General features: G+C 46.1%; 2 protein-coding genes and 1 long non-coding RNA gene across 4 annotated transcripts; 2 read left to right on the forward strand and 1 right to left on the reverse strand.

Moving 5' to 3' along the window:
• LOC128256964 (lysosome membrane protein 2) lies at positions 1-8,747 on the reverse strand. 2 transcript variants are annotated; one of them, XM_052987714.1, is made up of 7 exons: positions 6,811-6,996; positions 3,069-3,197; positions 2,107-2,359; positions 1,873-2,046; positions 1,237-1,808; positions 1,057-1,178; positions 1-1,003 (listed from the first exon to the last, which is right to left on the reverse strand). In XM_052987714.1, exons 2-7 carry the CDS (start codon positions 3,127-3,129, stop codon positions 623-625), a joined length of 1,563 nt encoding a protein of 520 aa, XP_052843674.1. In that variant the 5' UTR covers positions 3,130-3,197; positions 6,811-6,996; the 3' UTR covers positions 1-622. The 2 variants fall into 2 exon arrangements, with proteins under 2 accessions (XP_052843674.1, XP_052843676.1); XM_052987716.1 differs by lacking the exons at positions 3,069-3,197; positions 6,811-6,996 and adding an exon at positions 8,598-8,747.
• On the forward strand, positions 7,236-10,232 carry LOC128256985 (uncharacterized). The gene is made up of 3 exons (XR_008267827.1): positions 7,236-7,831; positions 8,592-8,957; positions 10,099-10,232. It is a non-coding gene; the product is annotated as an uncharacterized LOC128256985 (long non-coding RNA).
• Positions 10,233-10,545: 313 nt separating this feature from the next.
• LOC128256962 (scavenger receptor class B member 1) lies at positions 10,546-15,060 on the forward strand. Its single transcript, XM_052987712.1, is given in 8 exon segments — positions 10,546-11,664; positions 12,742-13,037; positions 13,091-13,182; positions 13,241-13,468; positions 13,524-13,796; positions 13,850-14,441; positions 14,504-14,745; positions 14,747-15,060. Coding segments are annotated over 7 exon segments (1,803 nt in total). The 5' UTR covers positions 10,546-11,664; positions 12,742-12,781; the 3' UTR covers positions 14,867-15,060.
• The last annotated feature ends 31 nt before the right edge of the window (positions 15,061-15,091 follow it).

Raw genomic sequence — 15,091 nt, forward strand, 5'->3', positions numbered from 1 at the left:
TTAAAATAATATCGTAGTTTATTGTACACATTAATGAATATAAATTGTACATTCGATTGATAGAATTATGTATTTATAGTATAGAAATTTCCTATGCGGAGCTTGTCCAACATTTGGTCTAATGAAGCACATTTGTATTCGAGGACGGAACTTTGTTTTATTTGAGAAACGTTTCGAGTTTTGTGATTGTGATTGATTGTGTGGACATAAAATTTCATTTTCAACGGGGTAATAGAAAGCAAGTACGGGATCGGCTTCTGTTTTGGTATAACAAGTCGAAGTCTAAGTCAAAGCTTTGAGCCTTAAAGCGATCACGACTGTTTCATAAGACTACATATCAAAATTTTCATAACGCTTACTTACAACGATAACCTACATACAATACAATAGATACAGATACACATAAAAATACATACAAGTCTTCCCAGCTCCATTTCTTCTAAACTACAGAGACAACATTCCCAATTGGGTGAGGTGAGGGACTAAAATGGGAATAGGGGTAATGGGATTGGTGATTAGGGGATGGAAGTGGGAAGGGCTAGTCCCAGTTCCTAGCTAAGACCTATACTAAATTAAGACACCCAGAGACCCTCGGACTGCGACCAGACTCCGACTAGAGCGCTTAGTATCTGGCGGGTTGGATATCCTTGTTCTGCTTCTTGTTCATGTCGACCTGGGCAGTGGCCAGGTAGTTGGAGCCCTCCAGGTGCAGGGTGCTCTGTCGGTGCGAGTTGCGGATCAGGCAGAAGGTCGACAGCAGCAGCAGGATCACGCCCAGGGCGCAGAGGCCCACGATGAGCGCCACGCGGATCTTGGGCGGCACCTGCTCGGCAAAGCGCATCAGGTCAGTGACCTCGTCGGGCAGGTTGTCGATGCCCTCCTCGAACCACAGAATGGGGAAAATAATGTCCGGGAAGTTGGCCACCTGCTTGATGTCAAACACCTGGCTGACGGCCAGATTGATCTGGATACGGGCGCGCACTCGCAGGGTGGTTCCCATTTTCTGTCAATACACATGATTAAAATAAACCTAAAGAATGCTTGTTGGTGTCTTACAGGCTGGACGTCGAAGAAGAACTGGTGCTTTTCCTTCATTGGCGGCGAAATACCTTCCACTTGCGTCCTCAGACTTTCGTCGGCCAGGTAGAAATGCGGGAAACTCAGCATGATGGGGGAATCTGTAGAAAACTTTATGTCAGAGCTTGATTGAAGTCAGCCTCAAAGATTCCTCCTCACCGTATTGACACAGGGAGACGTTGAAGAGTCCGTTCGGGGAGCACGAGGGCTTGCCTGCGGGGCAGAAGCACATGTTCTCCGGGTGACTATCGACATCGGCGAACACCCACTCGGGCGGGGTGAAGCGGTAGCCGGGAACCTCGTTCGAGGTCATCACCTCCTTCTCGAACACCAGGGGCAACAGGCGGCACAGATCCTTGTCGTACACATGGAGGATACGGTCGTGGTCAATGTGTGGAGGGAAGATGGAGCCATCGGTGCCCGCTAGGGTGTTGCACGCGTCCGTGGTCCAGTGCGGCAGATGGGTGCGGCCGTTGAAGTTGTCGATGATGCCGTACTTATGAATGTCGTCAACGCCGGTGTTGACGGTGACGCGGTCGGAACTGGTGCCGTTTTTGCCATACAGCAGTCCAAACTCCTCGTAGGGCAGCTTCTGCTCCTTGGGCACCACGTCCTTGGCCAGCTTAAGCAGCGGGTCCTCGTAGCCCCAGAGCAGTTGCCCCACGGACACCTGGACGAACGGCTTGATCTTCAGAATGTCCATGATGCTGGCCATGGCCAGACGCAGGAATCTGCACCAGACAAGACAAGATCAGGGTTATCAAGAGAGGAGTTGCAGGGCGGTGATGTACTTACCGGGCAGCGTGCTTGCTCTGAGAGGTAGCACTCAGCATGGGAATGTTGGGCACAATAACCACGTCGTCTTCAGGCCCCACCGAGAGATCTTCGCGGAACGAGTAGATCTTGCGCAGATTGTAGCTCAGCGTGCCATTGTCATTCTCCACGATGTTTACCTTTTCCCAGGTCTCGCTGCAGATGGGGTTCATATCGGATCGTATGCCATATTTGTTCGGAGTGAAGATCACTTACCTGTAAACGTAGGGGCCCACCTCATCAACAATGGCCTTGGAGCCGTTGCTGAGGAAGTCGTCCGCGTTGGTCACATTGTAGATATATAGACTGATTCGGGGCTCCACCGGGGGCTTGGCCCACCAGCCAAATGTCTTGGCGCCGGGACGCAAGGCCACCATGCGGTCCACAACTGCATCGATTAGCACGGAGAATTCACAGGCCACTACGATTCCGCCAATTATCAGCGCCGACGCCACGACGATCGTAATCCCTGAAAACCAAAGCGAATTGTTGAACAATTGTTCACCGAATGCATAAATTAGTCGATAAGTGGGATGAGTCAATTTGGTATTGAATGGGAAAACGTGGAAAGTGTATTTGAGTTGCAACTCAACTGAAACTGCTCGATAGCAGTGTTCGGGATGTGACATAAATGTTTATACACCGCTGATGGAGCAACTAAAATGAATCACTGACCCTTTGACCTTTAGCTCCCAGTTGTACAATCACCCATTATCTATTTATAAGCCCAATCAGTTGTGATTGAATAATTGCAAGTAAATTATAGATGCTGAAACGCCAGAACCGGAAAGACTGCTTAAAACTATAACCGGATCCGGGATATCTCTGGCAAAAGGCCTTCGAAAAGTTACAATGCGGAATGTATGTCTCATAAATAAAGTAAGGGTAAGTAGGAATGCCTCGAACATCCAGTTTATCCTAAACGTACATCGCAGTTAAATAGGAATATTTCCATTCGCATACCAGACTAACCAGCATTGAAACAAAACAAGAACGAGGCACGTGGAGTTATAACACATATGCGAACGCTAGATTAATTGCCTCGCTCAAGTACTTGTAATTCTGCCTCCCATTGCGTTGTGTATAAATAGTTTGATAAGCAAGACGGACTTACATTTGGTGAATTCTTGGTATTTGCACTCCCCAGACTAAGCCTATCTTAACTATTTCATACTTACACCATTTTCTGAGATAAGTGCTGGAGAGTTTTGTGCAAAACTTGTGTTTGGGACCGTTCATGTTGACGTATTCGCGTTGGGGTTTTAAGGTGCTGGAAAGTCAAGAGCTGACCGCCTTGCAGTTGTTAACTAAAAATGCAAAACAAAATGATATATAAATGATATAGCGTTGTTTTTTATGAGGGAGACCTAGAGATGCACGGACAGACTAGCCGTAATACCGGTTAAACTGTAGTCTCGGATCGTTAGTCTATAATTGTCTGTGGCAGCCAGATAAACAGGAAAGTAATCATTCAATACCACATCTTGATCACTGGATTCTACGCGACATTGGGTCTTGGCCATCGTTTCGCGATCACGATCACCCTCAACTTGTGCTCGTTCTTTTCCCCACTCTTTCCATATGCGCAATGCAGATTTTAGAGAGATGTCGGGGCACAAAGACCTCAGACACGTTTTGGGGCGTGTTAGCCTTGTGCTGTTTTGACATCGCTTTGTCGATGTGCGAGCATTTCGGCTTCGGCCAAAAGCTGATTTATCATAGCGCACCAAAGCGAAAAAAACCAATCTGGGGGACTGACTCCGACTACAGAACCTTCGCGTCAGCCATCTTTTGTGCTGGCTTATAATAACAGCGAGCAGTGCTCTCGCTTCTGCCCTTCCTGGCAGGGATGGACCTTGGGCCATTAAGAGCTATTTAATGGGCTGACAGGCTCTGGCTCGGCTAAGGTCGGCCTGCGAGTGGGGGACCTTGACCGAGGCCAGGGCTGCGCCAGCGCAAAATACATCTGATACATGTTTCTTTCGTGCGTAAACCGAAACGTTTTTATTATTGACAATTCCAGGCATAGCGCGGTTCGTCTGCCATTATTCATATTCATAAACGGAGCCAAATAAAACAAAGCAAATGACATGGAGCCAAATGGTTTTCGGCTAATGGTCCGCGGGCCATTTGCAGGCGTCGCACGGCCGGAGACAATAGCAACATTTTAATTGTGGCTCGATCGAGCGGTCCCTTGACGTTCAATTCAATTCCTCCCCATGTGCATACAAACGGCCGCTTATCGATGCGATGAGATAGGCCAAACTCCAGATGGAGCTGGGCTCTGGCACGTCCGCCCCTTGATTCGATTAATTGGCTCTCCGATTTTGATTCTTGGACGCTCGCGGAAATGGCCAGCGGTTTTATGATTTCTCCACACACAGTTTTTTTTAGCTAAAGGCGTTAAACTTTGTACTTTGAGATCGCTCTACCCCATCAACGCACACAGATACGAAGCTTTATTATTTGCCGAGTTTACTGCGCTTTCCGAACGCCACAAGGTCGTACTTCTCCGCCTCTGTCGTCGCTCGCCGAAGTCAGGCTGGGCTTAAATATTTGAACTGTGCTTGCGTATTGTGCTGGGTATCGGATCCACCATTGTTGGCATCGATGCGGCCCATGCCGATGCCCATTGAATACTAATTAACCAATAATTATTTCACCTCAAATGAATTTTCGGCGACACTCCAGCCAGCCAAGCCAGGCCATTAATCAGTGATTTCAATTTCGGATTTGGCTACCCATATTTTCAGCTGTTTGCTTGCCTGCTAATTGGGTTCTGTGTTCACGGCCCACTAGGCTGGTTTAGTTTTAATTTTTCAAACTGCTAAAGCCCTTCAGATTGCTCATTGCTCGGAAACGGAATCAGAGTGGTCGTGGTCTCCAGGCCCAAATGTTTACACAGACCTCGTCGAGTGGAGTGACAGTGACTCAACGTGGACAAATTGTTTGCTTTCAGAACTTGAGCGACTGTTATCAGCGTCCCCGCAAAGTATGCAAATCGGCTGGATAGGAAACTTTAGAAGCGGCGCTTCAGTGCAACAACACCTTGCCATAACAATAGCGACTGACGGCAGAGCAGACAGCAGCGCTTTTCGGCATTCCAACGAAATGCGATAGCTGATGTAATAGTTTTTTTTTATTTTTGGTTTCACTTGTTGTGGCCATTCAATTAGCAGCTGTTAGCTGCCTGCTGTGGCGGTTAGAGCGAATACGAATCGCCTGGCCAGAATCCAAACTTCAATTGAAACTTGCTTTCTAAACACACGTTTTGTATGAACTGAGCTGAAAGCGGAATCTCGGTGAAGACATCCGCTGCTCTGATCAGCTTGGTGGCGCAGAGATCGAGCTGAGCCTCAGTCGTCTCACATTTTCACTGCGTTTAAGTGTTGCACAAATAAATACAAGCGGTAGCTATTTAGTGTAAGCAATTACCCTGACCCAATTCGGTAGCTGCTACCCTTGCAGAGCTTCGACTGTGAGTCGAACTTCTATGGGTTGAGTCACTAACTGCCACGATTTATCGAAAACTTGTAGTTGTAGAATTAGTTATAGAGTTTGTTTTCAAACTGATGGAAAATGTTTTTTTTTTCAAAATTGTTTTTTAACTCTACGCAAAGTAACTTGACCCTAAAATTTCTTTGACACCGCCAGATTATTTTCTCGAATCTCCCAGAAAAGGACCTTGTACTCAGATTTTTTCCTGCCTCAGTAGTAAATGGTTTTAAGAGGTATTCAAAGCGTCGGTTCAGTGTTTTCTGCTGCCGCTGATTATGGCTACTGTGACACTGACCGGCCAAAAAAGTGAGCCAGCGGCTGGCAATTCACCTGCCGTTTTGTCGTGCCTGGGCTGCATTTGATAATACGCAACGAAATGGGTTTTAAATTTGGGCCTTAAAGCATGTTGATGTCGTAGTCAATGGCGTGACAGACATGTGCGGCTGAAGTGGCTCATCTTGGACTTTCAGTAGGTCAGTTTCGCACGGCGAAGGGAAGTGGAAGTGCAGAGTCTTGTTTGCGGTTGCTTTCACAGTGAAATGTGTCAACAGCAGCAGGCGAAGACAAAGCCAGGCAATTGTCACCTCAATTTAATGATCAACTGGGCACAGCGGCACTAAACAAAACCGACATGATGAAGATGGCCCAAAGCTCTGGCTCGGCTGCTGCAACCTTCACATAATCGTCATCGTTATGTGGTCAAAATACAAAAGCTTTCAGGCCCCTCTATTTATTTATTTACGAGTATTTATCTTAGGGTCTCTTGCCTGCGCATGCTTAATTTCGGATCTCGCATCTTGTAAATGTGTGTTTTGTTAACTTTTTATTTGATTTCGCTTTGAGCCGCTGCTTCGTGGCAGCTCGGCAGCTTGGCAGTTCGAGTGAAGTGCAGAGCAAAATTTCACTTTTTCCACACAAGTAATCATAAAACTATGCACGTACATAAAATGCGCTTTTGGCAGGGCCGCAGAGCGTTTAGCCGCGGAGGCAGCGCACAGAAACACAAACAAAATCAAAGCCCCCAAAGCATAATTCAATGATTTTCCGCTTTTGTAGCGCTGCCAAGCGAACTCGCTGTCGAAGTAGTTTTACTTTGGCTGACTGGGCAAGGTCTTGCTCAACCAGCGCTCTGATTGGAGTCTGATTCGGATTCAGATTCGGAGTTGGAGTTGGAGACTGGGACGCGGACTGGGACTCGGAATTGGATTTGGACTGGGGGCCAAGGGTCTGTTACCGATCGGGGCAGAAACGACAATCGAACTCTGGCTGCAGTCAGGCGATTCCTAGGAATGCGACTGCTCCCCTCCACTACACACTGCTTCGCTGGCTGCCACAACGCGGCAGATATTTTGTATCTGGTGCGGCAGGTTTGATTGCGGCTGGACGGGCTGGAAACCACAGGCATTTCCAAACAACACTCACACTGAGTTCGGCGGTTACACGGACTTGCGGCAGTCCGATGTGCAAGCCAAGATTCTTGGGCCCGGACTGACTGGAACGTGGTGATCGGGGATCGGTGATCGGTGAACAGGGAACTTTAGGCAACCGCCGGTAAAAAACGTGAACGACTTGAACGCTCGCAGTGCCGCCGAGTAACTGAAGTCGCCGTCTTCGAGTGGCCCCCCAACGTAAGATGTTCAGGCGGCGAAAGCTCGCCCAGAAGCTCGACTTGGCAAGCCAAGTTGCGACAAAGCGAAACTCGAAGAAAACCTGATAAACAGGTAGGCAAAACCTTACCGGTAGCAAAAGCGAGAGTAAGCTTTTGCGAGTGCAACGCATGCGATCAAAGCTCGGGCGGATCGAAATCGGACTCGGATTCGGAATCGGTTGAGGCGGTCCAGGTGGGGGCCACTGTTCGGGCCAGGCTGATAAAACAAGTTTGTTGCCTTGCATTGAAGTCTTTCATTTCGTTGCGTTGTGCGTTCCGTTTAGTGCTGTACAGCAGCGTACACTCTGCAAATCTCATTGATTGCCACACCAACACTTATCCACTCGCAGCGATTATGATATCTGCCGCTGGTGTTTCTTTCGTGGTTGTTGTGGCAAGTGACTCACGGGGTGGTTGCCAAACCCAGCACAACAACCACATTTACATATACATCGCCAACGATCGACGACAGGTTGCAGTCTAAGAATGTATGCAAACTTGACAGCTCCAGCGATCGCAAATTATTGTTATTACCGATGGAGCTTTGATGCCGGAATTGCGAAAGGTTTATGTTGCTGCATGCCCAGAATCGGAATCTTGCCAAACACCCGGGCATCAGCATAAACGGTATCTGGGAAATGCGAGAAACCAGCTGCGAAAATACCAAACTCCAGAAATTTCCATTCTGCTAGGGGGAAACCAATGAAACTAATGCAATTCAATAAATTGCCCGGCTAATTATACACAGGCGGAGTTCTACGAAGAAGTAGTGAAAATATAACCCAGGTGAATCAGGTGCTGACTCTTTTTTTTAATCGAACAGAAAAAAGGAAAAAAATGGGCCAAAACTTACATTGCCAATTTAAAATTACTCAAAGAAGGTTCGGATGACTAACAAGTGCTGATAACGCCTTCTTAGCTGTGCTATAAAACGATTAAGATTGAGAACTAAGTAAAATATATAAATAGAGCCCAAAAATCGCACACCTTATTACAAAATCTACTTAAATTAAAAGCTAATTGTAATTTAAATACACAATACTTGTAGTGCTAGGATACATAATAAAGAAATAATAATACTAATAATAATACAAAACTAACAATGTGGCTTTTAACATAAACTGGAGAAGGTTTACGTAAAAAGACGAGAAGTTAATGAAAAAAAAGGAAGAGCTTACTCCAAAATTAAATCTTCGTGTAAGGGTAACCCAAACCCTAATTCTAGATCAGCCCCAATGTTTATGAATATACACGCCAAGTCCAACCACACACACACGCCTAACTGGCGACCCGTATCCGATGCTTGACACTGCGGCGACTTTGCATGCCAATAAGGCTAACCGGGTTGCATGCGACCTTTCTGTTTATGTAAACTGTCGTACAAAATGGCGCATTTGTTGCTGTAAATGATGCAATAAATAATAACAAAAACAGCGCGACAACAACAACGACGTACGCATATGTATGTTAATTTAGCTGTGGTGGCGTGTCATCAATTGCCCCTACCCCAACTCCCAAAAGTCGTGTCAATGTAAATCTTCTTTAATGTTTTCAGACTTACTATGCAGAATGTCGGCCACCTGCATGACCAACAATCAGTGATCCATCAAGGGGGCAGGAAAAGGTTTGGAGCACTTTCGGAACCGTTTGACTTCGGGCTAATATTTTGATGTATTCGGAAGTGTTTGGCACTTGACTGCCCGGCAACCAGGTTGATAAGCCAGCTCAATTGGGAGATAAGATTCCTGTAAGCGGTCGTTAAGGAAGTGCTCACTAGCAGATAATGAGCGACACAAGCCAACAGTGACTTTGGCGTAACGATCTAAACGAACTTCGTTAACTTAGGTCGCCACTTAGGCTGTTAGCCGAACTTGAGGACTGAGCACTATGGAGTTTAGATCGCAAAAATGGAAGTGCACAGGTAAATATTTCAGGCAGCTCATCAGTATTGAGAGGCTATTAACTAGCACGACAGATTGAGCTATTGAAGACCCATCCGCGTCATCGTCATCCGTTTTGAGGAAAACAAAAAGTTCGGGGGGCTATCAGCGCGCTGATGCGAAACACGATGATGTGGGCACTAGGCAGGGACAGCTTAACACAGCGAATTGATTGTAAACTTTTGACTGAACTGATAAATGCTCAGTACACAGGCTGGAGGTTCAATAACACGTCTCCGTCGGGGAAATTTGCGTTCTTCCGGCCTTTCTGCTAGCTCAAGAACTAAGAAGAGGCGCGATAAGCCAGTCTAAATAAGAACGTTTTCAAGAATTGCGACATTTAAGCAGAAAATGTGGGAGTACCTTCTGTATCCATGCACTCGGCGGATTGCCTTTATCCGCCGTTAATTGCTTATGTAAACCATATGCAGGCCCATGCTTGAAGGGTACTTAAAGTACTTAAGTGATAATTAAATTGTTTTGGCGACAGCGCACTCCTATAAATAGACTGTGGGTGGGGTACTTTGCATCTGCATCTGCCTACACTAAGAAAACGTTGGAACAAAAACTTCTAAAACATGTGGTGAAAATTAAAGTCTGGAAACAAACAAAAACAAGAAAGAAAGCAAAGTTCAGCAAGCCGAAGTTAATATACCCTTGCATCTACTGCCAAAATTAAATACTCTTTAAAACATCTATGTTTCGATTTATATGTGTGTATGTCTTAAATATGTTTAGCTCAATGTGAAATCGTTCTCCGATTTTAATAAAATAAAAATCGTAATTATGAAATTTCAAACCATTACTGTGTTCTTAAAATTTTTTAAAAGAATTCAAAAATTGAGAAGTTAAATTTTGTTTTTCATTTTTTTTTATATATCTGTGGTTCAAATGGGAATATAGCGCTAAGGTCGGCCCTCTGCAAGGGTATAAAAAGATCGGTGTTTATTGATGTAAAGCAACATAGCCAAGGGAAAACACAACTCAAATTAAAATAAAATCTATTAAATTTTTTAAAAACAGGTTATTTGATATGTTAATTTACTCCCGGACTCTCTTATCTAAAGAAAATATATTAAAAATGAAATTAAAAAAGGTTAATTTTTGGTTTGTTTTTTAAAGGTGTTCAGGGCATACTATTCTCACAGTGATCAAAACAATAAAGCCTGTTTCTGGACCCACACCGGTGGCAACAATGAAGACAGTCTAACTCGATAGTAATGATACGCGGTCGGAGCTGGAGCGGTGCGATCAGCTGGCGGGATGATGCAGCTTCTTCAATCTGTGCTGAGTGGCTTCTTTGTCTCGACGACGATTAAGTTTGCACTTTGTCTCGTGGGCACGCACAAAGCTGCTACGTAGTAAACAAGAGATCCCGATTCCTCGGCAGCGCAGTCGGCGCCAGCCCGTCCAGCTCCAATCATCATAGCTGACCGCAGCGACCGCTTATCACTGCGTCGGTTGAAGCAGCGGCGGCGACTGCGACGGCGAAGATTGAGGAAAGAGGAGCGACTGCGCTGCTGGCAGTTCTCAGCTCGAACTGATTCCGTCCGATTCCGACGTCGTAGTAATAACTTGTTTGGTGGGCAGTACGCACAGTCCAGTCCAGCGGAGAACCAGTCCCAGTTCCAGGCCAAACCCGCTCTCTAATCCCCGCGAAGATCGACGCGAAACGGTCGAAATCTAATCGGTTCAATAGGGTTGCCTGCCAGATAGTGCGTGGGCAGGCCCGAGTACGAGTATGTAGCTAATCGCGGCCAACAACTGGCAAGTGGATCAACCAACCGGTGGCAGTGGGCCACTCTCCGTGCCTAGATAAACAAATTCCGCACGGGCAGTCCGTCGTCTTTAATTGTTGTTGTTCACTGGAATTGGCCGAAGTGGGCAAACAAATCCACGCCAGTAACAGCTGGGCAGGAAAAGTCCACTTCGGGTGCAAAACCAGCTCTAGCTCTAATCGCAACTACAACGACGACTTCAGCTGCAGCTATAACAACAACAACAACAACAATAACAACAACAGTCAGTGCGATCGAGCCCACAAAAGAGACGACGACAAAACAAAGAAGCAGGCGAACAAAGAACACAAGGCAACAACAAAAGAACGGAACAGAGAGACACAGATACTCAGATACACCAGCGCCAGACACCAGATACAAAACGAGTCTGTCGCAGCATAGATACAAAGGTAGTGCATCCAGGAGAAGCGTCTATTAACAGGGGAGCGGGACGAGAGCCAAAAAAAAATAAAACCTATAAAGTAAAGCGGCCACTCAACACGACTGTGTTCAGGCAGCGTAAACACGACGAATTTGTTAATTAAGACGCCAAATGTTTGGCAGTCTTCGAAAGTGCAAAGCAGAGGAGCCAGCCGCCAGCCGAGTAGTAAACAGCGAGAGAGTGCGCGATAGATAAGCGTGTGGGTGCAGTTCGAGTTCGAAACTGTGAGAGAGGTCTTCCATTGTGGCGCGCACGTTTGGCCTGTCCCACCAAAAATCAGCTGGTCCCGCAAAGCTCATTTCAAGTGCATGCTGCCCGAGATCGCTCTCTCTCTCTCTCCACGCTCTCCCGACCAATTCCACCCACACGCCCCTGGCCGACCAACCCGCATCCCGTTATCAGTCAATGCCACTTTTCTGCAACTGATTCGGGGGAGCACAGTCACCAACGAATCGGAGAGCTATAAAAGTAAGTAGCAAGGGAAAAGCATTAACAATACCTTTTGGTCTTGGGCTTACGAATAAGACTAAAGATTAAACATATATACATATGTAGGTTTACGAAAAAAACTACAAGCTCTTGCCTTGTCATATTAAAAATTAACAGAAACAATTTTCAAAAATGTAATTGCGCCTAAATAGAATTCAATACCTGGCAGAACAATAAAGCATTTTGAGTGCTAAGCAGGGTTCCTATAATCCTATCACATTAAAAATTAACTAACATTAAGGCCAATCTCAAATCATTAATAATCTAATTTGGATCGCGCTTACTGTTGTAAAATATTAAACCTTAGGTTGCGCCTTATCTAAAGCCGTTGACCCGATTTCAAAGTTGGCGAATCCGAGCCCCATGGTTGCCAAAGCTTAACTCTATACATATAGTGCACATACTGATAAATAGGTTGTTGTTTCTATTTAATAATGAATTAACGACTAGTAAGTATGTACCAAGCATATAGACTTGTAGGAGCAGCTGATAAGACTAGAGTACATATGGCTGAACTTTGAATTCAGCACGGGCAGAACCAGCCAGCGCTGGAGCATCGAAGGCTCTCGGAATTAAAACCCCGATTAGTTCGTGGAATCGTCTGTAAACGCATGGTTAAAAATCTGTCCGTCGGGCTTGATCGAAGTAAATTAAAGGCGTTTTTAATGCTTGAATAATTGATCCATTAAAATTATTATTATTATTGTGCTATAAAAGGTATTCATGAATTGGTGCTAATTAACTTAGGTGCCCTGGAGCCGTTAGTCTTTTGCTATGTGTTCATTGAACCCCAGTTTCCAACGTATATAGACGACTCTGATAAGCTTATAATCATGTCAAACATGGCCCTTTGTTGCGCCACGTGTTTTGCATTTATCAGATAACATTCTATACAAGTTGATGAATGAATAAGATTCGGATTTGCAACTAAGCCATAAGGCACATTACATAAATGTCGGAAAGTTAAAGTCACAATCTGGCTTTCAAAACCGAGCACAACAACATAGTAAGAGAATGATAAGAACGCATCGTTACAGCATTTACTGTTTTTTTAAGCTCAGGACGTGAGACTATCAGCCCCCACAGTCACAATACAATGCCACGCGCCACAGACCCTGAGGTGACCTTGCCTCCTAGTCAAGAATCCGATCGCACAGTGCCACCACAAATAACCAAATCACTCACACTAACCTCCACGAGGAGCGGGGTGGGCACGGGAAACTTCGGAGGCTACGGCCAGACGAACGGATCCGAGAAGCCTACTGTGCTGCAAATGATTCTGGAGGCCTTGGGCCTGCGCAATCAGGCTCAAAACCGCGAACCGACGTCCAAGGACATCGGAACCCTGATATGTGAGTAGAGCACTCTGGACAACCCTGGTACTAATCCGCTTCGACTTTTACAGTGCTCGGCGTAATGTTTCTGCTCTTTGTAATCACGGTGACCGGATTCTTTGTAATGTGGTTCACCGAATACTACAACAACACCATGCTGGAGGTAAGTCTTTAACGCCTCCTTTTGTGCCATGATTTCACCATTCCGGACCGATCCACAGAACCTTATTTTAGCCGAGAACTCGGAGACCGCCAACAGTTGGCTGAACCCCGACCCCAATTACGATACGTTGCTAAAGGCACACATCTTTCATTACCCCAACATCGACGACTACTTGGCAGGTCGGGCTGATAAAATAAAGGTCGTGGATGTGGGACCACTCACCTACCAAGAACACACTATCAAAGATGAAGTCTCCTTTAACAAGAACTTCACGGTTAGCTTTAGGGTAAGTCTCCTTATCTAAAACAGCTATAGCCATAGCTTAAACAAATGATTTTCAGGACCGCAAGACGTACAAGTTCTTGCCGGAGAAGTCGTCTGTTGGGGAACACGAGGTGCTAAGGGTGCCCAATGTGCCCCTAATCTCTGCGGCCGGACCTGTTAAGCGCATGAAGGCACTCGAACGATTATTTGTTACCAGCATTATCAATCAATACCAGGAGCCGCTCTTTAAGAACCTAACAGCCTTCGATTTCCTATGGGGTTATGAAGACAGCATCATCAAACTAAAGTCCCTGGGCAAAGGCAGGCGGCGCTTTGGCCTTCTGATGACTGTAAGTAGAGCAAGGGGATTACTCGTCAGGTTATTAAAAAGTTTTCTAATTAGCGCAACGGAACCAGCGTGGACTCCGTGCAGCTCAACACGGGCGAGGACGACATCACCAAGTTCAGCGTCATTACCCAGTTCAATGGAATGCCCCAGTTGGACTACTGGGAGGGGGAGGAGTGCAACCGCATCGACGGCTCCGAACCATCGATGTTCTCACCGCATTTGCTGCAGGATCGCAGTACTGTGAATGTGTTCCTCCAGGTCCTGTGCCGCAAAGTGCCACTACACTTTGAAAAGGAAGTGACCATCTACAACGACATCGATGTTCTGCGCTACCGGACGCCAATGGATGTATTCGCCCATCCCGATGAAAATCCTGCGAACCAGTGCTACTGCCAGAACACGGAGCTGTGCCTGCCCAGCGGAGTGATCAACGCCACCAAGTGCTACGGGGACGCACCCATCTTTCCCTCATTCCCGCACTTCTTCACCGGCGATCCGGTGCTATACAAGGACTTTGATGGCATCAAGCCAGACGCAGACATTCATCAGACCTATGCTGACATCCATCCTCGATTCGGATTCCCCATTAGCGGAGCCTCACGCGTCCAGATCAACATTATGTTGGACAAGACGCCAATACTAAGAAGTAAGATCAAGCGAGGGATCAATACTTTCCTTGGAGCTGTATTAATATTCGTCTTGTTTTAGATCAGGGCGCTCGGCTGAGGAACACCACCATTCTTCCGCTGATGTGGATCGAGATCACCTCGGGTGACTTCTCCGAGGAGGTTCTCCATAAGTTGTACTTGAGTACCTTTGGCCTGAATGCCATTCAGCAGACTCTCAAGTACGGCACACTGCTCATATCGGTGACATTGTTCAGCCTGATCGTAGCCGTAGTATACTACATGAATAGCAGGCGGGAAGAGCAGCTCGAAGAGAGCAAGTCTTTTCGCTGAGCTGGAGGCACTAAACGGAGAAATCGTCGTGGTGCACCACATCGACATGCCCGTTCCGGCGCCGGTTCCAGGGCAAGGGAGCAGCAACCATCGAGCAGCGTTTGCCATGTGATCGAATTGTGCCATTAGTTAGTTAGTTATGGGCGGGAAGGGGGAAGTTGTTGAAACTTTTATGAGATTTTCGAATTTGTCAGTGCTTATTATAGAATAGTTCTTAAACTTAAGTCTGCAGAGTCGCCAGTTACCTTTAATATGTAGTCATTTGATGTATATATATGAAAAACGTTTAATAAATTGTTCATACTATTCATCTTGGTTTTTTTTACCTTATGCCACG

This window comes from Drosophila gunungcola (genome assembly GCF_025200985.1).
Source record: "Drosophila gunungcola strain Sukarami chromosome 2R unlocalized genomic scaffold, Dgunungcola_SK_2 000079F, whole genome shotgun sequence".
NCBI classification, from domain to species: Eukaryota; Metazoa; Arthropoda; class Insecta; order Diptera; family Drosophilidae; genus Drosophila; species Drosophila gunungcola.

Excerpts from the sequence above, each read along its gene's own strand:
- LOC128256964 (XM_052987714.1), bottom strand. The coding sequence starts at position 3,129 with ATGAACGGTCCCAAACACAAGTTTTGCACAAAACTCTCCAGCACTTAT. Across the intron at positions 2,047-2,106 it reads GTGGGCCCCTACGTTTACAG|CGAGACCTGGGAAAAGGTAA; the intron begins GTAAGTGATCTT and ends CCCCATCTGCAG. Across the intron at positions 1,004-1,056 it reads TCTTCTTCGACGTCCAGCCT|AAAATGGGAACCACCCTGCG; the intron begins GTAAGACACCAA and ends GTGTATTGACAG.